Source organism: Aotus nancymaae, unplaced genomic scaffold, assembly GCF_030222135.1.
Source record: "Aotus nancymaae isolate 86718 unplaced genomic scaffold, 86718_ANA_hifiasm-v0.15.2.pri h1tg000030l, whole genome shotgun sequence".
Lineage (NCBI taxonomy): Eukaryota > Metazoa > Chordata > Mammalia > Primates > Aotidae > Aotus > Aotus nancymaae.
Window position 1 is genome coordinate 4,015,007 of NW_026988443.1, and position 23,667 is coordinate 4,038,673.

Sequence of the window (23,667 nt, forward strand, 5' to 3'; positions counted from 1 at the left end):
ACTTGCTCAGTGTCTGGTGAAGGTCTCATGCTACATTATAACATGGCAGAGAAACAGAATAAGTGGATATGCTACAAGGGACCAACCATGAGAGGCAACTTCACTTTATAACAGCCTGCTTCTGTGGAAACCAATTTATGTCCATGAAAGCTAATCCAGTCTTGCAAGAAAAAGAACTCACCATAAGAACAGCACCAACCTATTCACAATGGTGGAGCCCCCATAACCTAAGTGCTTCTCATTGGACTCCATCTCTTAAAAGGTTCTATCTCCCAACATTGCCACACTGAGAATTAAACTTCCAATGAGTTTTGATGGGGACACAAACAATGGCACCCTGAACACCACTTATCTTTATATTGTCTCCATAATTTTGCATTTTCTAGAATGTCATATCATTAAAATCATATGGTATGTAGTCTTTTCAGATTGGCTTCTTTCACTTAGTAATTCGGATCTAAGATTCCTTTTTTTTTTTTTAATGTCTTGATAGCTTATTTCTTTTTAGTGCTGAATAATATTTCATTGTCTGAAGGTAGCAGTTTACCCATTCACCTAGTGAAGAACATCTTAGCTATTTCCAAGTTTTGGCAATTATGAATAAAGTGCTATAAACATTCTTGTGCAAGTTATTGTGTGATTTTCAACTCTTTTGGATAAATAGCATGGAGTGTGATTGCTAATCATATGGTAAGAATATGTTTACTTTTGTAGGTGTTTTAGTCCATTTAGGCTTCTGCTACAAAATACTTTAGAATGGGTAGCTTCAAAATAAGAGAAATTTATTTCTCACAGTTCTGGAATATGGGAATCCCAAAATCAAGGCACATACAGATTCAGTATCTGGTGAAGACCCACAGCAGAATTGTGTATTTTTGCTGTGTCTTCACATGGTGAAATGGATGAAGGGTTTCTGTTGGGCCTGTTTATAATGATACTAATCCAATTAATAAGCACTCCACCTTTATGAACTAATCAACTTCCAAAGGCCCCATTTCCCAGTACCATTATCTTGGGGGTTAAGATTTTAACATTTGTATTTTAAGGAGGACACAATTGTATTATAGCAGTAGAAAACTGCCAAACCATCTCCCAAAGGGGCTGCATGATTTTGCATTCCCACCAGCAATAAATGAGAATTCATGTTTCTCCACATCCTCATCAGCATTTGCTGTCCAATTCTGATCCCTTACAGCTGCTAATCTGTCCTTCATTTCTATAATTTTTTCATGTCAATGGAATAATATGGAATAATGGAATAATAAGTGCAATAATACAGTATGTAACCTTGTGGGATTGACTTTTTACACTTGGCATAATTCTCTTAAGATTCATCTGAAAAATAAGAAATGAGACATTATAGATACAGCAAAAGTCTGTTTCTCTTCCTTGTGCCTCTGTTCATCCCCAGAAGGGATTTTGGCTACAATAATAGGTATGCAGTGGTATCTCATTGTTGTTTAATTTTCAATTTTATGATGACATTGATGTGAAGCATGTTTTTATAGGCTTATTTGTTATCTCTATATCTTCTTTGATAAGCTGTCTTTTAGGTTCTTTGGCCATTTAAAAAATTTGTTTGTGTGTTTTCTTATTGTTGAGTTTTAAGAGTTATTTGTATATTTCAAAGAATAGTCCTTTACCAAATATATCTTTTGCAAATATTTTCTCCTAGTCTGTGGCTTGTCTTTTATTCTCTTGACAGTGTCTTTGGAAGAGCAAAAGTTTTTATTTTAATTAAGTTCAGCTTATCAATTATTTCTTTCATAAATCATGGAGCTGTTGTCATATCTAAAATATCACCAAGTTTGTTATCTGGATTTATCGTATGTTATTTTTAGGAGTTTTATAGTTTTGTGTTACAGTCTGTGATAAATTTTGAGTTAATTTATGTAAAGGGTGTATGGTCTATGACTAAGTTCATTTTTTGCATATGTATATTTAGTTTTTCTGGCACTATTTGTTGAAAAGACTTTTTTTTTTTCCTCCACTGCATAGCCTTTCCTCCTTTGTCAAAGATCAGCTTACTATATTTATGTGAATCTATTTCTGGGCTCTCTCTTTTGTTCCATTGATCTATTTGTCTGTTCTTTTGCCAATACCACATGGTCTTGATTAATGTAGTTTTATAGTAAATCTCAAAGTCAGGTAGTGTTAGTCCTCCAAGTTTGTTCTTGCCCTTCAATATTGTATTAGGTATTCTGACTCTTTTGCTTTTCATATAAACTTTAAAATCAATTTGCAGATGTCTAAATAACTAGCAGCAGTTTGATTGGGATTGCATTAAATACATAAATCAAGATGAGTAGGATTGACATTTTGACAATATCGAGTCACCCACTCCATGAGCATGGTCTATCTATCCATATAGTTAGTTCTTTTAAAATTTCTTTTATCAGAATTTTATAATTTTCCTTATATAGACTTTGCATATATTTTGTTCAATTTATACCTAAGTATTTCATTTTTATGGTGCTAATGTAAGTACTTTTTAATTTCAAATTCCACTTGTCATTGCTAGCATATAGGAAAGTGTCTCTTTTTGTATTATCCTTGTATCCTGGAACCTTGTCATAATTACTTATTAGTTCCTGGACTTTTTTTTGGTCTACTGTTTTAGATTGTCTGCATGGGTGAACATGCCATTTGCTGGCACAGACAGTTGTATTTCTTCTTTCCTAATCATTATACCTTTAATTTCATTTTCTTGTCTTATTGCATTAACCAGGACATCCAGCACAATGTTGACAAAAGGTGGTAAGAGGGGATATTTTTGCCTTGTTTCTGAGCTTTAAGGGAATGCTTTGAGTTTCTCAACATTAAGTACAATGTTAGCTCTAGGGTTTTTTTTAATATATATTTTTTTCTTAAAAAGTTGAGAAAGTTTCCTAATAATCTTTATCATGAATATGTGTTGAATCTTGTCAAATTCTTTTTCTGCAAATGTTGATATGGTCATGTAATTTTTCTTCTCTAGCCCCTTGCTGTGATAAATTATATTGCTGATTTTTCAATGTTGAACCAGCCTTGCATACCTGGGATAAATCCCTCTTGGTTATAAAATGTACATCTTTTTATACATTATTGAATTCAATTCAGTAATATTTTTATAAGAGTCTTTGCTTTTTATATTCATGAACAATATTGGTCTACAGTTTTCTCCTAATATTTTGTTTTGGTATTTGGGCAATTCTGGCCTCATAGAATGAATTAGAAAATATTCCGTCTGCTTCTGTCTTCTGAAAGATATTGTAGAGAAATGGTATAATTTCTTCCTTAATGTTTACTGGAATTAATCAGTGACCCCATCTGGACCTGGTGTTTTCTGTTTAGAAAGTTACTATTTATTGATTCAATTTCTGTAATAGATATAGTCCTATTTAGATTGTCTGTTTCTTCTTGTGTGTGTTTTGGCAGATTGTCTCTTTAAAGGAATTGGTTCATTTAATCTAAGTTATCAAGTTTGTGGGTACAGAGTTGTCCCTAATTTTTTGTGGTATTATTTTTACGCCCATAGGTCCCTTAGTGATGTCCCCTCTCGTTTCTGATATTAATAATTTCTGTTTCTTTCTTTTTTTTTTTAGTTATCTTGGCTAGAGTCTTCTTAATTTTATTTATCTGTTAGAAGAACAAGCTTTCTCTTTCACTGATTTTCTCTATTGATTCCAGTTTTCAATTTCATTGATTTCTGCTCAAATTTGTATTTTTTTCTAGTTTCCTGAGGTTGAAACATGGATTATTGGCTTTAGAACTTACTTCTTTTCCTATATATACTTTTAATGATGTAAATTCCTTTCTAAGCATTACTTTCACTGCATCCCATAACCTTTGGTAAGTCGTATTTTAATCTTCATTGAATTAAAAATATTTTAAAATTTCTCTTGGGATATCTTCTTTGACCTATGTGTTATTTAGAAGTGTGTTATTTAATCTCCAATTATTTTGAGATTTTTCCAATTATCTTTCTGTTACTGATTTTTAGTTTAGTTCTATTGGGGTCTGAGAGCAGATATCATATAACTTCTGTTGTTTTAAATTTGTGAAAGTGGCCCCTAACAAGGCCCAGAATATGGTCAATCTTGGGAAATACTACCCATATTCATGTGAGTTTGAGAAGAGTATATATTCTGCTGTTGTTAGATGGAGAAGTTTACATGTCTTGGTTCCTTTTCTAGCCATCCTTGTAATGGATGTGTAATGCTACTTCATTTTAATTTGCACTCTCCTGATGACTAATTATGTTGTGTATTTTTTCATGTGCTTATTTGCTATTTATATCTTCTTTTTTAAAGTAGTTCAAACCATTTTTTGTTTTATTTAAACTTTTATTATTGAATTACAAATTTTCTTTTTATATTTTGAATAGAAGTCCTTAATCTGATATGTGTTTTGCAAATTCTTTCTCCTTGTCTGTGGCTTGTCTTTACATTTTTTTCAGTGTTTTCTCAGAAGCAGATTTTAATTTTGTTGAAGTTCAATTTATCATATTGTCTATGGATTATATTTATAAAATTGTTGCCTAATCCAAGATTCTAAAAATTTCTCTCATATTTAAAAAAAAATTTTAGAGTTTTACCTTTTATATTTGGATGTATGATCTATTTCAGGCTTTTCAAATATGATGCAGGATATGGATTGAGGTTCTTGTTTTTGAACTGGGATTAGTCTAGCACCACTTAGCACCACTTATTGAGAAGACTATCTTTTCTCCACTGAATTATCTTAGCACATTTTGTCAATTAACCATGTAATGAGGAACTGTTTGTGAACTCTATTCTGTTTCATTGATGCATATGTCTATCCTTATGCCAATACCACATTGTCTTGATTATTGCAGCTGTAAAATAAGTCTTAAAATCTGGTAGTGAGTCCCCGACAATATTCTTCCTTTTCGAGGTTGTTTTTGTCATAGATTATTTACTTTTTTATGTAATTTTAGCATGTCTGTCAATTTGTAATGACATGTCTGCTGGAATTTTGACTGAGATTGCATGGAGTCTATAGATCAATTTGCAGAGAATTAACATCTTAACAATATCAAGTCTTCAAATTCATGAGCATGTATTTTCACTTTCCTAGGTCTTATTTATTTTTCTTTATCAAGCTGGTAAGTTTTGGTGGTTTGTTTTATGTTGATAACTGTAAGCACCTGCTTTTTTTCATTTTATATCCAGAGATTAGAACCCTGTCTAGAACATTATCTGGTATATGGCTAATGCCCAATAAATATTCTTTGAATAATTAGTTGGTGCTCAAGATGAAAGGTATTTGCTATCCTGAGAATGTGGTAATACATACCCCACAAACTGTCACATACAATAAATGAGTAAAAAAAATAAGAAACACATTTTGAGTACTTGACACAGTTGACACTCAGTAAATATTAATCATATTAAAGAAAGAGGAACGGTAGAACAATGATTTCATATTATCTAGGTGACTCTGCATTTCCAAAAGGAAGAATAAAAGATTAATAAGCATTTTGAAACAGGATGAATGGTAAAGTCTTGGTTAAAAAAATACCTTGATTGGAATTGTATGAACTAGATATTTGTACACATCTCCTTGTTGTGTATGGGGGCTGTGTAACTGGGTAGATGTCTATACTTCAGAGCAAAGCAATTCATCTCTCCTGGTGCAACGGTTGCCAGTTCTGTGACTCTTCTCTGGGAAAAGACCACTGCAGTAGGTCAGGATCTACCTCAAAGGAGAACTTTTCACAACATTCCTCTTCAGCCTATCTGGGCCCCATCACAACAATTCATCAAAACATTCCAGAAAGTGCAGTTGTGAAAGCAGTAAGGTGACGGAAAGAGCACAGGCTCTGAAATGACGTGAACTTGCATCTGAGTCCTGGCTCCGCCATACACTACAATATGACCTTGGACAAGTTGCTTATTATCCCTGAATCTCAACTCTCTTAACTTTAAAGTGGGAAAAATGATAACTACCTTGAGAATGACTCCAAGACTTAAATGAAATAATACATGAAAAATACTTGGAATACACAGCCACTCAATAAATAATAATTACTATTTCATAAAACTCTGGCTAATGCATTCTGAAATTTATGCTTACAGCTCCAAGAATGCTTTGTTGAAGTAAGTAATCTTTACATTGTTAGAATTTCTTGGGTTGTTGATGAAAAGACTGGTTAAATTAAGATGTCCCTGAAAACAGACCTTCATTAAAACACGACTCCTGAACACAGCAATAATAAGCAACTGCTCAACCCAGAAAATAATACATGCCCTCTCCCAATCCTCCACAGAAGTTCCAAGAAACAACAGCAGCATGGGTCTCTAGACGCAATACTCAGCAACTTTTCTTTAGTGAGATCTATAAACAAATTTTACTCCCCTCTTAAATTTTAGTGTCTTTGTTTTTCTGCAGTGCCGTATGGCACTCTTTACTTCATTCTTGGAAGCATTGCCATTAAACACCGGAGATGGATGGATGCCGTGAGTTTGCCACCAGCTTGCTACTTCTGTCCATTTTGCTTGTAAATGCTGAGCTGTAGATACTCCCTTCTTCGGGGTCCGACGCTCGCAAGGGGAGGTGTTAAGGTGGGACAGGTCTGGTGACAAATTAGTGAGCTCTTTGTGAGTGAATCCTTTCCACTAGAGGGGAAAGATAAATGCTGGCACATTTATGAGTGTTTTCTGAATCACTCTTAGCAGTCCTGGGAGTAGATTTACAAAGAGACATATGTTCTCAGTATTTGACTAAACACAGACAGGCATTAAAATATGGTGTGCTCACAAGCTGTTTACAGGTACTGAATTTTAAGTAACTGGCAGTCTTGGGCATCTATTCAAGGAGGAATCCAAGCTCTCAATTCCATAATCTCCATATTGTAACAAAGGCACAGAAGAGATTATCAGTAAGTGCTTGTGAAAGGAATAGAGGAAGGGTAGGGAGAGGCAAGGGAGAGAAGGAAGAAAGAGATGAAGGAAGGGATTGAGGACGAGGAAAAATAAAGAAATGAAGAGGAGAAGACAAATTACTAGCACAGTGGGGACTCTCTAGAATATTTGGAGTCTTTAAAAGAAAATGTTACAACCACACAAGTGTGCCTGGAAACCACACAGAAAGCTATGGCTCCTGGTGCCTGCAGTGCCTCTCTGGAACTAATCTAGACCCCATTTCAGCAGATCTGTCTTCCTCGTCTCCCTCTTAGTGTGGTTCAATCACAAATTTGCCTCTGTCCTTCTGCCTTTCATTGCTATTAGCCTCTCTGACATCTGACCTTACTATCTTAGAGGCTTAGATTAGAAAACCCCTCTGAAGCTTGGTGGCTAGTTTTTTCTCTCTGGCCCATACGTGCCTAACTCGGGGGGGTCCAGGTCCAGATCCAGGCTGACTTCCTCCCGAGGAAGGCGTTATGACATTGATTTACCTACAGCCCCATGAGTGATGTCACACCAAGCACCAGCTAGACTTCACTGAGCTCTGCAGCTGCTAACAGGTCATTTTTTTTTTTTTTTTTTTTTTTGAGACAGAGTTTCGCTCTTGTTACCCAGGCTGGAGTGCAATGGCGTGATCTCGGCTCACCACAACCTCCGCCTCCTGGGTTCAGACAATTCTCCTGCCTCAGCCTCCTGAGTAGCTGGGATTACAGGCACGCGCCACCATGCCCAGCTAATTTTTTGTATTTTTAGTAGAGACGGGGTTTCACCATGTTGACCAGGATGGTCTCGATCTCTTGACCTCGTGATCCACCTGCCTCGGCCTCCCAAAGTGCTGAGATTCTAGGCGTGAGCCACTGCACCTGGCCCATTTTTTTTTTTTTTTTTTTGATGAGAGAAACTTCCTGAGAAAGAAGCCACTGGGAGACTAACTGAACAGCCCTGAGTGGGTCCTTCCATGGAAGAGAGTGATAAAAAAAAAAATTTGAAAATGCTTTAAAAAATGGAATCATCACATAGACCCACCACAGAGAGCAACACCCACCCTCACCTTGCAGTCTTTCTTTAAAACACATTTGCAGCAATTTCAACTGCAAGCTTAATAGGTTCAAGGGATGACCCTAATTAGCTAATTGATTTCAAGATGATGAATGATGCACTGGCTAAGAAGAAACTCATTCCTTACTAGTATCAGTTAAGAACACTTTTAGACACACTACCCTACTGTGGACAAAGCTTTCCCCACTCTCTATCTGGGAGCAAACTCTACCCATTGGCTCAGTCCACTGAAGACATAAGCCCATTGACCAATAGCAGTAACTGAGCATCCACCGAGAGTTGAATCTAGTACAGAGTACTGAGTCACATAGGGTAGAAAAGGTCCTTCAAAAAACTTGTTCTTGGAGAAGCAAATGGCAATTTGCACCCCTCTCTTTTTGTGGTTCTAGAAGCTTGCCTTTTCTAAGCAACTGCTTTATTTCTCTGCCTCCCACTTCTTTTTTTAAATTGAATTTTGAGTTCTGCGATACATGTGCAAGATGTGCAGGTTTGTTACATAGGCAAACAAGTGCCATGGTGGTTTGCTGCACCTATTAACCCATCACCTAGGTATTAAGCCCCGCAGGCATCAGCTATTTATCCTGATGCTCTCCCTCCCCTCATCCCCTTGACAGGCCCCAGTGTGTGTCATTCCCCTCTCTGTGTCCATGTGCTCTCATTGTTCAGTGCTCACTTATGAGTCAGAACACGTGGTGCTTGGTTTTCTGATCCTGTGTTAGTTCGCTGAGGATAATGGCTTCCAGCTCCATCCACGTCCTTGCAAATGGCATAATCTCATTCCTTTTTATGGCTGCATAGTGTCCCGTGGTGTATACATACCACATTTTCTTTATTCAACCTATCATTGATGGGCATTTGGGTTGATTCCATGTCTTTTCTGCCTCCCATTTCTAACCAAGTGGTTGTTGGGGGGTTGCCCATCACAAGTGTCCTGCCAAGGCATGTCAATCAGATCATTTCCATGGGAAATTCTGAATTGAGAGTAAGAGGTGAGCACTCCCTTCTTTCTGACAGCAAAGCTGAGGAGATGTATGCTCCAAAATAACCACAGCCTTTGGTTTCAGTCTGGTAGAGAGGGCCATGTGGAGTGAGGCAGAGTAATCAGATGCAGAGAGGAAGGGTCCATGTTAATTGGTTAGAAAATAAGTGGATAATGCAAAACACAGGTGTATTAGTTTCCCATTGCTCTTGTAGCAACTTAAGACACTAGAGTGGCTTAAAACAACACAAAAGTTCTTACAGTTCTGAAGATCAGATGTCTGCGATAGGTCTTGCAGGCTAAAATCAAGGTGTGGGCAGGACTGCATGCCCGCTAGAGGCTCTGGCAGAGAATCAGTTTGTTTCCTGGTCTTTCCCAGCTTCAAAAGGCTGCCTGCATTCCTTGGCCCCTGGCCCCTTCTATCTTCAAACTGCATGCTCTAACCTCTGCCTTTGTTATCATATCTCCTCTCTCTGAAATTACTGCCTTCCTCTGATAAGGACCCTTGTGATTACATTATGCTCACCGATAATCTAGGATAATCTCTCTACTCAAGATTGATTAGCCTTAACTCCATGTACAATCTTAACTCCCCCTTGCTGTGTAACATACATGTTCACAGGTCCCACGGACATGGACATTTTTGCGGGGGTCATAATTTTGTCTGTTGCATCAGTGAATAAAGGTGGAGCCTGAGTTAGCATCCTTCAGTTTGCAGAGGTACAGAGAAGGGATATGGAGGTTAAGGTGGACTCAGCCTAACAGGGCTTCCATGGCTGAAGTCACAACTTTTTTACAGGTGAATTCACGCTTGTTTCAACAGATCATATTTTTTTTCTCCTATATGTGCATGTTCTAAAATGTGCAAGCTTTTGTCTTTCAGTTATCTAGGCTATAGAATCCTTTCTATTTATACTCATTTCAAAGATTAGGACACTTTTCTCTGTCTTTTCTTTCCTGGTACCCACAAACTTCACGGTTCCTCTGTCTACTGAATGGTACTGCAGCCAAGCCTGAAGTTTTCTGTGATCCCAAGATATCTTTGTGCTGGGGCTGGTAGTTTCATAGGATCTCATTAGTTCCTTAGGCCTGGTTTTCCTCCAAACAGTGGTTGTGCTACCTGTTCTAAGTGGAATGACCTGTGTTCTGCAAAGCTAAGGTTGGATTTGCCTGCTTTCCTTCTGTTCTATGTTAACGTGGCATCCTCAGTCCTCAGTTGTCATTCTGTTCCTTATAGGTTTGCCTTGCTCCAAATGTTTTTCAAAATCTTCTGTTCCCTAACTGTTTAGGCACAAGTTTTGTTGATGGCAAGAGCTCTTTATGACACTGTTTGTTAAGGTTTCTTCATCCTTTTGTAATTTGTTCTTGGTTACATGCTTTTTATCTTACATTTTGTGTGTGCCCTTTTTGTAGCCAGTCTTCCTTCCTTCCCTCCCTCTCTCTCTTCCTTCCTTCCTTCCTTCCTTCTTTCTTTCCATGTTCTGAGTAGCTGGATGAGTAGAAGAAAGGGGAAGCAGCTTTTCCAGCTCTCTCTAGTCTATCTCCATAGAAAAGTAAGCACTCAGCACAGCATTAAAAAGAAAGCAGAGATCTACTTGCTAAGTACACAGGATGTCTAATTGATATAACAGCCAACATTTTTTTTTTTTAAAGTGAAAGTAAGTTTATTAAAAAAGTAAAGAAAAAAAATTGCTTACTACATAGGCAGAGCAGTCCTAAGGGTTGCTGGTTGCACATTTTTATGGTTATTTCTTGATTATATGCTAAACAAGGGGTAGAATATTTATGTCTCTCCTTTTTAAACTATTACACGGTAACTTCCTGATGTTGCCATGGCATTTGTAAACTATCATAGTGGGAGTGTAAGCAGAGATGATGACCAGAGGTCACTCCCATTACCATGTTAATTTTGGTGGGTTTTATCCTGCTTCCTTACTGTAACCTGTGTTATCAGTCAGGTCTTTATGACCTGTATCTTGTGCTGACCTCCTATCTCATCTTGAGTTAAAATGCCTAACCATCTGGGAATGTGGTCCAGTGGGTTTCAGCCTTGTTCTACTCAGCCTCTATTCAAAATGGAATTGCTCTGGTTCAATATGCTTCTGACAGAGTCTGTGTCTGGCTATGTGATAAGTAAGAAAAGGGAGCACCATGTAAGTCATAATGGGAAAGGTGTTTCTTTCCATTAACTGTTCTAGAGAACACAAAGAATGAAGAATTTTATTAATCACAGCTGTTTACCCAGATTATGTATGTGCTTCATCGTTCCCCATCTCTTTGTCATATACATTTCTTCCATTTGACTTTTCCTGGGTTGTATTTTTTATGATAAGCTAGCAAGCATAACTACATTGTTTTGCTGAGTTCTGTGAGCAGCTTGACCTAATTATTGAACTTGAGGAACATTGTGGGAGTCCCCAATTTTTTTTTTCTTTTTTGTCGGAGTCTCACTCTGTCACCCAGGCTGGAGTACATTGGTGTGGTCTTGGGTCATTGAAACCTCCATCTCCCAGGTTTAAGCCACTGTCCTGCCTCAGCCTCCCAAGTAGCTGGGACTACCGGTGTGTGCCACCAGACCCAGCTAATTTTTGTATTTTTAGTAGAGACAGGGTTTTACCATGTAGACCAAGCTGATCTCAAACCGCTGACCCCAGGTGATCTGACCGCCTTGGCCTTCCAAAGTGCTGGGATTACAGGCATAAGCCACTGTGCCTGGCCTATGTCTTTGTTATTGCAAATAGTGCTGTAATAAACATGCATATGCATGTGCCTTTATGGTAGAATAATTTATATATATATATATATATTTTTTTTTTTTAAGGTAGGAACTTTTATTATCACAAGTCCAAAGAGGTCAAGTTACTTGCCCAAATGCCACACAGCAAGCAAGTGGCCTGTCCAGGGTGTGATCTTGGGTTTGTCTGACTGCAGAGCCCAGGATTAAACCTGAATGCAGGTTGAACACTGACCTTGTTCTCCCTGGGCTTGGCCGGAGATCCCATCCTCACTATCTAGTGTGTGTGTGAGGAATCAGGAACAAAGAGAGGACTATTGTAAGCGGAGCCCAAGGCACCATAGGGTCCTGGAGAAATAAGGGGGCAGGGGTGCCAGGAGCTCGATGGGGGGGTCCCTGGCCCTGGTGCCTGGGAGGAGGAGCCAATGTAGGTGGAGGTGCACGGGCAGCTGGGCAGCCTGGGAGGGGGTCAGGTGGAGGTGTCTGAGGAGGGCTTCATCCAAGACCTGTGTTTTGCGCTTGGTGCTCTCAGATGGCAGCAGAAATTGCTGGCCCAGGACAGTGCCCATGCAGGCAGAGTATGTGTGGTCCCCAAGCACAGGGCAGAGCTGTAGTACCATGTGCACCTGCAGTTGACTGGAGAACACTGTCAGCGGCTGCAGCTGGACCAGGGTACAGCCAGAGCCTGTGGCCAACACACGAAAGTGGCTGAGAGTCTTCTTGACACCTTCCAGGATGTCCTTTCGGGATGGGGCCTTCACCGGAACTGAAAGGTTGACCCCATCAATGTGTTCCACTTTCAGGGCGGTCTGGATCTTCCCCTCAGAAGTAGCTGGTATCCCATTAGTGATAGCACAGTAGGTGGCTGTGAGCCTCTGGGCTCTCCGTGCATGAATGAAGAACTTCTGGAGGCGACTAGTCGTCTGGGGACAGCTGGAGAGGAGTACAAGCCCAGAGGTCTCCTTCCCAGATGCTTGGACAACCTGGAGCTCCCGCTCCCCAAGTCCCAGGGACTGGCTCAGTTCTGGTAGCACTGAGAGCAATGTCAGCTCTCCTGGTTTTCCTGTCACTGGAAGACCCTGTGGCTTGTTCAGTGTCACTAGAGGTCCTTTCTGGTCCACCACGGCTGCCCGCATTGCATCAACCAACTCCTCCTGACTGAGGTTCTTTGGCAGCAGCTCCGGGAAGGGCTGGTCCCCGAGGGGCCCCGGCCATTGGCGGGAGCCTCTGGGTTGGTTCTGATTTCGGGCTTTGGTGCCAAAGCCTGCGTCCTCCAGCGCTGCACGGACAGCTAGGTGCTGCCGCCAGACCCAGCCCGGAACACGGTGGCCATCCATCTCCCGAGCAAGGATAGCCAATAATTTATATTTCTTTAGGTATATACTCAATTTGGAGGTTGCTGGAACAAATAGTAATCCTGTTTTCAGTTCTGTGAGGAATCGCCACACTGCTTTTCACAGTGTTTGAACTAGTTTACCCTTCTACCAGTAGTGTATAAACTTTCCATTTTTTTCACAGGTGCTGGCCAGTCGAGGCCTATCTTCTTCAAGACTGGGCTGAAATTGCATCTGCTTGGTTACAGTGTCCCCTGGGGAGAAATAACCCTAACATTTCTGGCTTCCAGGGGGTCGCGCGTCTTAGCTGTGGATCTCCAAATACCTGCAGGTCACAGGGTCACAGACACTGGGCCTCTTGGAGCAGAGGACACCGAGCAGCAAAGAAGAGACCTAAAGCTCCAGCTGCAGCGAGAGACCAACAGCCAACATTTTTGAGTGCTATGTCAGATACCACACTAAGTGTTTTATGTATATTACTTTTTTTAAACACTCAACTAACAGTAAACAGTATTTACCTCCATTCTACAGACAAGAAAGCTGAGGCACGAAGAGCTTAAATAATTTCTCTGTCACAGAGTAATAAAGTGACACAACTGAGATTCAAATTTAGACATTCTCCCATGTGCTTAGCTACACCTCTCCAAGGTGAGAGAGGCACTGGCTATTTATGCCATACATGATGTGCACTCTTTGTAGGATACTCTGAGGTCCAGATGCTCTTTCTTCAGAGGAATTTGAGATGTTGGCAACATTATAGACTCCCCTGGTCCATAGCTTGCCTTAAGTTGGATCCTCCCTGGAGGTGCTTGTTTGGGGGAAAGTCAAGACGTCTACCATGTCTCATAGCATTATTGCACAACCAGAGGGAGGGCATCAAGAAAACTGCAGCTGATGCCTATGGTTGTTATTCTTACAGTATTTTCCCTCATTCATCAGAAACTGGGACCAATTCTTCAGCCGTCCATCTCTCCCATCTGTGGTGGGAGCTTGGTTCTTGTGGCTTATTTACTAATACTTTCAAGCACTGTTTCTTAGAAATAAATGAGGGCCAGATAATTATTGCTGTTATATTTTTATTTATATTATAACAACATTTGTTGATATCTGCACTCAGTTTTTAGGGCCGCCATGGCAAATAACCACTAACTTGATGGCTTAAAACAGCAGAAGTTTACTGTCCCAAAGTTCTTGAGGCTGGATGTCCAAAATCAGTGTTGGTAGGGTTGGTTCTTTTTGAAGGCTCTGGGATGTGTCTTCCATGCCCCTCTCCTATCTTCTGATACCTGCCAGCAATCCTTGGTTTTTCTTGGCTTGAAGATGCAGCTCTCCAATCTTTGCCTCCCTTGTCACACAGCGTTATTCTCTCTAAGTCTCTGTGGCTTCACATTGTCCTCTTAAGGATATCAGTCATTAGCTCTAGGTCGTATCTTATACGACCTCATCTTAACTAATTACATCTATGAAGACCTTCTTCTGAATAAGGTTACATTCTGAGGTTCCAGTTGGATATGAATTTTGGAAGAACTGGACATTATTCAACCAAGTAGAGCACCAGGACTAAAGCATTCTTTAGGTCAGCAATGACTAATCATAAATTGTTTCTTGTGTCTTTCTACTACCCTCCTCAACCTTGCATAAATAAATGTTTTTCTTTCCCTATCTCATAGGGTGAAATGATTTCAACTAGAACTGTTAAAATAATCCCTAAACATCCTTCTTAAAAGTTGAGTGCATAAGAAGTTTCACTGGGCAGTTTCACTGTCTGTTACCATCCCCTTCTTTTCTTCACTGGGATTCTTTCTTTTTCTTTGCAGTATTTTTTTTTTTATTTTACTTTAACTTCTGAGATACATGTGCAGAACATGCAGGTTTGTTAGACAGGTATACATGTGCCATGATGACACAGAACAGAACAGAACAGAAACAGAACAGAGACCTCAGAAATAACACCACACATCTACAACCATCTGATCTTCGACAAACCTGACAAAAACTAGCAATGGGGAAAGGATTCCCTATTTAATAAATGGTGCTGGGAAAACTGGATAGCCATATGCAGAACACAGACACTGGACCCCTTCCTTAAACCTTATACAAAAACTAACTCAAGATGGATTAAAGACTTAAATGTAAAACCCAAAACCATAAAAATCCTAGAAGAAAACATTGGGATTCTTCATAACAATTGTCAGAATTCTTTTAAAAAATATTTTATAAAATCTACTCTCTCTTGCAATCTCTATCCAAGAGACTGTAATGATTTCCTCCCACTATCCTTTTCCTGTAGACATCTGACTAGGTGTATGACTCTTAGCCCAAGTTGTCCTTATTGCTAAGGTAATCTGTCCCATTCTTTCAAGATTCTACACTTTTGTATCGCCAACTATTGCTTCCTTATATTGTTCAGGATTAGAACTTGAAAGACAGCTCTTCTAATTGCTTTCTTAACCTTTTTAGACAGAAAATTATCGGCAAGGAAAGTCAAGAATTAGCTAAAGAAATTTCCCTCAGAAGCTTCAAAAGTGTTCATGTCCTTTGATCTGGGAATTCTATTGTTGACATAAAAGGCAAACTCTGTAAAGTATTTAAACAGGTTGATTCTGAGCCAAAGTCAGTGACCATGGTCTAGGGAACAGTCTCAAGAGGCCCTGAGAACATGCATCCAAGGTGGGCAGGTTATACATTTTAGGGAGACAGAAGTTACAGATGAAGACCTAAATCAATACATGTAAGGTATACATTGGTACAAGCTGGGAAGGTGGAGCATCTCAGGGGGTCAGGGATGTGGCTTACAGGTCATAGGTGGATTCAAAGATTTTTCTGATTGGCAGTTGGTTGAAAGAGTTAAGATAATGACTTGAAGTCAGTAGAAAGACATGCTTGAGCTAAGATAAGGGAGGTTGTAGAAGCCAAGGTCCCTGTTATGTAGATGAAGTCTCCAGATAGCAGGTTTCAAAGAGAATAGAAGGTAAATAACTCTTTTTGGACCTTAAAAGACATCAGACTTTTAGCTAATCTTGCCTAGATCCTTGAAAGTCCTAGCTATGTGAATGGAAATTCTCTGCAGATGAAACATTCACTCAACAAAAGATGGCTTTGCAGGGCCATTTGAAAAATGTAAAAATTGAAATAAATAAAGGTTCCTCTTCAAATTCTCTTAGCATATTAAGACTAGATAGTAGTCTCTTTCTCTAGGCTAACCTACTCAAAGGCCTTTGTTATATCTGCTAGCTAAAATAAATAAATCAGTGTATATTGTGTTCTTAGTTCTTACATTTTAGCCTAGATATCTGCCCTGACATGCCTGGATAAGCCTGAGCAAGACTTAGGCCATAACTTGTTCCTCTTTCCTTATTTAGAAGTATTTTTTGCCTCTCTTAGCATTCCATAAGCTACTTCCTCTTTTCCTTTGCTCTAGTCTGCCCTTACCTCCTTAGGAAAGTTTTAAGTTGTTGACCAATTGGGTATAGCCTAGAATGTGAGTTCCAGTTCCAGTCAATGGAATCAGGACATGGCAATAGGGCTGGATGTGTTAGATATAAATATGCCTGCTCTTCCTTTGTTCAGCGCACTCTCATGGCAAGACTGCTGATGATCAGTGTCCTTTCTGCAGAAAGTAAAGGAAAGCCTTGCTGAGAAAACTTTTGTTTGAATGCTGATTCTTCCCTGTGACACTGGAAGATAAGCGCTTATTTCCAACAATTTGGTGGCCCATATGAGAAGGCATTTCCCTCTAAGGTGGTCTCTGGCCCTCTCTCGTGGGGAGGTGTGCCCCCGCAGCCTTGTTATGGTGGCCCTAGGAATAGAGAGCTGGGACCCACCTGGTGTGAGAAATAAACCCATATTCTCAGCAATGCAGGGGAAAGAGAGATTTCCAGAGCTGGTAGCCAGTCAACCTCATACATGAGCCAAGGTAGGAAATATCACAAGAGGACAACAAAGTACTTTTTTGGTGGTCAACTTCTGAAGGATTCAATGTGCATATGCATGAGTGTGCAAGGGACCTTCAGAAGGGAAAAGGGAGGGAACAGGTTAGCCTCCCAGGACTGAAAAGGTGAGATATCCCTAGCTTGAGGGGTTGGGCCTTTCAAGGCTGGAAAGGCAAGGCATCCTTAGCTTGAGGGGTTGGGCCTTCTGCTGTTTTCAGGAGATTAAACTCGACCAGTACCCAATATGGGTAATGCTTCTGGTAAAACAAAGACAGGAAGTAAAGCTGACTCCAGTGATCAGATTCCTCCTGACAGCTCTTTAGGGCATATGCTAACATATTAGAAGGATAATGAAAGGACTGAGCAAAAGAAAAAAGCAACAAATGATAGAATATTGCTGTTTTATTTGGACCAAAGAACCAATCCTCAAGCCTGCAGTTGTCTGGCCAAAATTTAGGTTGGATAGGATTGAGTCTGTCAACTTCTGATAATGTATGTCAATAATAAGAACCTGGTCTTACAAGAGGAGACAGGTTTTGCTCTCTGTTGGCAGCAAAGGACTGTCCTCCTTTATGTTAAGGGAGAGAGGGAAACAACCAGAGAGTAGAACAAAGTTGGGAGAGGCCCCACCTGACAAGTGTGAAGTTTTTATCCATGAGCAACCCTTATATAAGTGGGACCCCCAGATCATTTTCCCTCATTCCCACTGCCGCCCACAGAACCTCCACTCCCAGCTCCCCTAGCTCTTGCACCCACACCTGCCCTTCCTCCTCCCATGCCTCCTGTTTCCACCGTTCCTGAGCCCACTGCAGCACCACCTCAGTGGGAGATAGAACAATGTAAAAGAGATATCCAAAATTTTCCTTTTCCCTCCAATAAGGAATTAGCTTCAGCTTCAAAGCTTTTTCCTCTAAAGGAAGTGCCTCAAGGAGGGGATACAGTTGGCTTTGTGAATGCTCCTTTGACTGCTTCTGAGCTCTGAAGTCTGAAAAGAGAACTTAAGCCATTACTAGATGACCTTGATAGAGTACAAGAACAGATTGATCAGTTCTTAGGGTCCCAATTATATACTTGGACAAAGTTAATTTCCATTTTAAGTATTCTTTTTTATCAAGGGAGGAATGGAACATGATCTGTAGGGCTGCTATGGCAGTCTGGGAGTGTGATCATCCTCCAGACCAGGATGTCCCAGCAGCAGGTACAAAGTTTCCAGCTCAAGACCCAAAGTGAGACAATAATCTTGCAGCCAATCAAAACAACATGAGAGATTTAAAAGAAATGACTGTTAAAGGAATTCAAGAGTTATCTCCTCGACCTCAAAATCTCTCTAAAGCTTTTGATATACAAAGCCCTTTAAGACAAGAAATGTTAAAGCTGATTTTGTTACAAATAGCTGGCCAGATAGTGCAAAGAAGTTACAAAAACTAGACAATTGGAAAAACCACTTAATAGAAGAGCTTTTAGGCAAAGCCCAGAAAGAATATGTAGAGAGAGAGAGAGAGAAAGAAGAAAGAGACAGAGCCCTAGGTTGGAGGCTGAAGTCTTCAAATAGGTTACACTGAAATGCCCTCAGTTGGCCGTCTAAAGTATTTAGTAACAGTATATCATTTCACACATTAGGTAGAAGCTATTCCTTTCTCAAAGGCAACTGCCAGTAATGTAGTAAAGGCATTAGCTGAACACGTTATACCTAGATTTAGACTAATAGGAAATATTGATTCAGATAACAAGACTCATTTCATTGCACATATTATTAAGAAGCTGGCTCAAGTGTTAGACGTAAAATAGGAGTTTCATATTCCCTGGAAGCCCTCCTACTCTGGAAAATTGGAAAGAATGAACCAAACTCTAAAAAAAAAAAACAAACAAAAAAACCCAAACATTTAAGTAAATTGATCTTAGAAACACATTTATCATGGACCAAATGGTAACCATTGTGTTACTGCAGATCAGGACTGCTCCCTGGAAGGATATTGGTCTATCCCCATATAAAATATTATATTGACTACCTTACCTACATTCCTTAGCTGATGTTCCCGTGTTTGAAACCAAATATCAATTTCTTAGAAATTATATGTTTGGTCTATCTTTCACCTTTTCTTTTAAAACTAAAGGTTTTTTTTTAGCACAGACACTGCCCTTATGGTTTCCAGTGCTCCAACATCAGCCCAGGGATCATGTTTTCATCAAAGTATAGAAAGGAAGGAAGCTTGGGCCAGCCTAACTTCGCTGTCTCATGTTACTAGCCACTGAGACTGCTATACATATGGCAGAGAAGGGCTGGACCCATCATACTTGAGTTGAGAAAGCGTCATCATCTCCAGAATCATAGGCTATCATTCCAGGGTTGAGTCCTACCAAGCTGAAGTTAAAGAAAGTTTAATTTTCATATACCTTTTATACTGCTTCTTTTCCTTTCCTTATTCTGTTGCTAGCTCCTTTGTTACCAATGTAAGTAAGTCTGAGTCACCTTAGACCATTGCCTTTCATGCTTGTTCTGTCATACCTTATGGAGGTGTAAAAGATCAAAAACAGCTAAGCTTTTCAAATAAGTATTTATGCCCTGGCCCTCTAATCGATACAGCTACTCCTGGTTCCCATCATTGTGATCACCTGCAGCTGAGATGTCGATTTTCTGTTCCTACAATCTGGCAATCCTGTAGCAGTTAAAACTATGTTCTTTAGACCATGCAGGACCAAGGTTAGACTTCCACGGGAGGGATTTGTGCTGATTTAAAGTCCCTCCTCTATTTCACTAAAGGAATTTCCCTTCCAACTGTCAGTCTTATCGATGCAACCCTGTCCTTCTCCCTATCACCACTTCTACCTTAACTGACTCTAGGCATGCTCTTAGTCGCTTCTATAGTATAGGGATTGATGTAAATGGAAAGGATCTCCTAGGCATTTTTGAGAAACACATTGTTCCCCTTCTTCTCCGACTTCAGTAGTCTCAGTTTTAGGTCTGACACTAGTTGTTCCTGCAACTAATGATAAAACTAAGGTGTCTATTGTAAAAGTAGAAGGTCTAAGACAGACCTTAGCCATTGAAACAGGATACCAAGATGCAAATGCCTGGCTGGAATGGATTAAATATTCTGTCTGCCCCTTGAATAAGAGCAACTGTTACGCTTGTGCATATGGCAGGCTAGAGGCCCAGACTCTCCCCTTTCCACATGGATGGTCCCTTCATCAACCAGGAATGGACTGTATGGTGGCTCTTTTTCAGAACCCCACAGCCTAAGATAGTCCATCATGCCAAGCTCTTTCTCTGCTCTTTCCTGAAGTTGGACACCCTGTATGTCAGTCCCCAAAGGCAATCCAGCTTGCACCTCTAAATGCCAAGTTTACTTTGTGCCTCTCACAGCAAGAGGATAATTTGATGTTTCTAAGAAGCATAAAAGGATGCAAAGAGCTCAAGCCCTTCCAAGAGCTTACCCATCAGTTTGCCCTCAACCATCCCCAAGCAGATGTATGGTGGTACTGTGGAGGACCTTTACTGGACACTCTGATAGATAATTGGAGTGGTACTTGTGCTCTAATCCAATTGGCTATCCCTTTCACTTTGGCAATTCATCAGTCTGAGAAGGTAAAAAAAAAACACCACAAACCAAGAGACACTCCTTACGAGTCCTTTGATCCTCAGTTTTATATAGATGTCATTGGAGTCCTGCGAGGAGTGTCAGATAAATTTAAAGCATGAAATCAAATAGCTGCAAAGTTTGAATCTACATTGTTCTGGTAGGTAATCATTAATAAAAATGTAGACTGGATAAATTATATTTATTACAATCAACAATGCTTTGTGAATTACATTAGGGATGCTATCAGAGGAATAGCTGAACAATTAGGACCCATCAACCTTATGGCTTGGGAGAACAGATAGCCTTAGACATGATATTAGCAGAAAAAAGAGGTGTTTGTATCCTGATAAGGACTCAATGTTGTACCTTTATTCCCAATAATACTGCGCTGATGGAACTATAACCAAGGCATTGCAAAACTTAACAGCTTTATCTGGTGAACTTGTTAAGAATTCTGGAATCTCTGACCCTTTTACTAAAATGATAGAAAAATTGTTCAGTGGATGGAAAGGAATTCTGACTTGAATTCTCACCTCATCCACTCTTGTTACTGGTGTATTTATTCTGGTAGGATGCTGTATTGTCACTTGTCTTCGAGGCTTCGTACAAAAGTTTGTCTTTACTACTCTCACTAAATTGTTTCCTAACTCTCCTCCACCCTATTCAGAGAGACTACGTCTTTTAGAAGACCAAACAGAGCAACTAAGCTGAGACATGTTAAACAAGTTTGAAGAGCAATTATAAGATGAAAGGGGGAAATTGTAGAAAGTGAAATAAATAAAGGTTCCTCTTCACATTCTCGTAGCCTATTAAGAATAGATAGTAGTTTTCTTCTCTAGGTTAATCTACTCGAAGGCCTTTGTTACATCTGCTAGCTAAAATATAGAAATCAGTGTATTTTGTGTTTTTATTTCTTACATTTTAGCCTAGATATCTGTCCTGACATGCCTGAATAAGCCTGGGAAAGCTTTAGGTCATAGCTTGTTCCTCTTTCTTTATTTAGAAGTATTTTTTGCCTCTCTTAGCATTCCATAAGCTAGTTCCTCTTTTCCTTTGTTTTTCTCTTCCCTTACCTCTTTAGGAAAGTTTTAAGTTGTTGGACAATCAGATATAGCTTAGAATGTGAGGTTCATTTTCAGCCAATGGAATCAGGACACAGCAATAGGGCTGGATGTGTTGGACATAAATATGCCTGCTCTTCTTTTGTTCAGTGCACTCTTATGGCAAGACTGCTGGTGATAAGTGTCCTTTCTGCAGAAAGTAAAAGAAAGCCTTGCTGAGAAACCTTTTGTCTGAATGCTGATTCTCCCCTGTGACATTGGAAGATAAGTACTTATTTCCAACAGAAAATATATCAAAGAAATGTAATTTGGAGTGAAATATTTTTATTTCTTTTAGGGTCTGTATCTGTCATGTGATGCCATACCAGAGTCAGGCTGGAATTTGGTATCGTATTGCCAAAGAGTCTGTTTTGTCAGTCTTGAGATCTCTATTTTAGTGTTAATGCTGATCAGCTGTGCCTAAACTCCAACAGGGAGGCGGTATAATGAGGTGTGTCTGACTTCCTTTCCCATCATGGTTGGTAATTCCGTTTTTTCAGGTTTCTCTTGGCCCAGAGGGGGTCCATTCAGTTAGCTGGGAGGCTTAAGATTTTATTTTTGGTTTACATCACTTCAGGAAATTCACCCTTAAGAAAATAATTAAGGGTATATACAGAGAATTAATCATGACAATGCTCATTGAAGCATTGCTTATAAGTTCAAAATATTGGAAGCACTACACATAAGTAATAACAGTAGGCTCATTAAATATATTATGGTTCTTTCATGGAATGGGCTATTATGAAGATATTAAAATATTGTTGAAGTATTTATTGACCTGAAGTGATACCCATAAAGCTGCTTAAATTTAAAAAGTAGATTAAAAACCATATGACACTATGATCCCACTTTAAAATGAAACCTGAGTGAGTATATTTGTGTAGAGAAAGCCTGAAACAATGCATATCAAAAGCTTGCAGTGATTATCTCTGAGCAGTGAAATCAAGGACAATTTTTATTTTACCTTTCAGTTTGCCCATATTTTTTACAGTGAACTGTTATCATTGAGTAATAGCTTAAAAAGCACATTATAAAAGAATGACTAGAACATTTCTAAAACCCCACCTACATGACCAAAACAGTGTTGCACATAAGAAGACTATGACTTTAAGTGAAAACAAAAGGTAGATGGCAGCATTCTCAGATGCCCTTGCCTTCACCCTGCACTGATCCAAATGAAGAACTCAGTCTATGCCATCGAAAAGTAATCTGGACTTTACTGAAGTCCTCACAGGGGAAGGGAGGAGAGGCTTTACATTCAGTCTTGTGGCAAAGAAGCTAAAAAATCTTATAAATTTCTATTCACTACAGGTTTTGGCTGCATTGTCACTTTGTTCCTCCCCACTTCCATCTTACCCTCCTTCTTTGAATCTCCTTCTCTTCTTTTATGCAGGGTAATTCAGCCTGGGGTCTTACCCCAAAACTCTAATTATTGAGCAGACTCCCTTTATTTGAATCTTAACCCTTCCTATTAGTCTGTTTTGTGTTGTCATAAAGGAATACCTGAGGCTGGGTAATTTACAAAGAAAAGGCTTATTTGGCTTATGGTTCTGAAGGTTGTATAAGAAGCATGGTGCCAGCATCTGATTCTAGTGAGGGCCTCAGGAAGCTTCCAGTCATGACAGACAGCAAAGGGAGAGTTGGTGTGTCACATAATGATAGAGGAAGAAAGAGAGATGTGAAGCTCTTTTAAACAACAAGCTCTCGAATAAACTAAGCGCAAGAACTCATTCATTACTGTTGGGGGAGGGCACTGAACTCTTTATGAGGGATCTGCCCCTATGAACCAAGCACCTCCCACTAGGCCCCGCCTTCAACACTGGAAACCATATTTCTTTTTCCTTCTTTTTCTTTATATATATTTTATTGCACTTTAGGTTCTAGGGTACATGTGAATAACACGCAGGATTGTTGCATAAGTACATACATGGCAATATGGTTTGCTGTCTCCATCCCCATCACCTATATCTGGCACTTCTCCCCATGTTATCCCTCCCAAACTCTCTCCCCACTGCTGTCCATCCCCTATTCCCCCACTAC

General features: G+C 39.7%; 1 protein-coding gene across 1 annotated transcript; it reads right to left on the reverse strand.

The window, feature by feature from the left end:
* Positions 1–11,994: 11,994 nt before the first annotated feature.
* On the reverse strand, positions 11,995–13,035 carry LOC105730797 (mitochondrial mRNA pseudouridine synthase RPUSD3-like). Its single transcript, XM_021673600.2, has one exon. The coding sequence runs from the start codon at positions 13,015–13,017 to the stop codon at positions 11,995–11,997; it is 1,023 nt and encodes a 340-aa protein (XP_021529275.2). The 5' UTR covers positions 13,018–13,035.
* Between the last annotated feature and the right edge of the window lie 10,632 nt (positions 13,036–23,667).

Excerpts from the sequence above, each read along its gene's own strand:
- LOC105730797 (XM_021673600.2), bottom strand. The coding sequence starts at position 13,017 with ATGGATGGCCACCGTGTTCCGGGCTGGGTCTGGCGGCAGCACCTAGCT.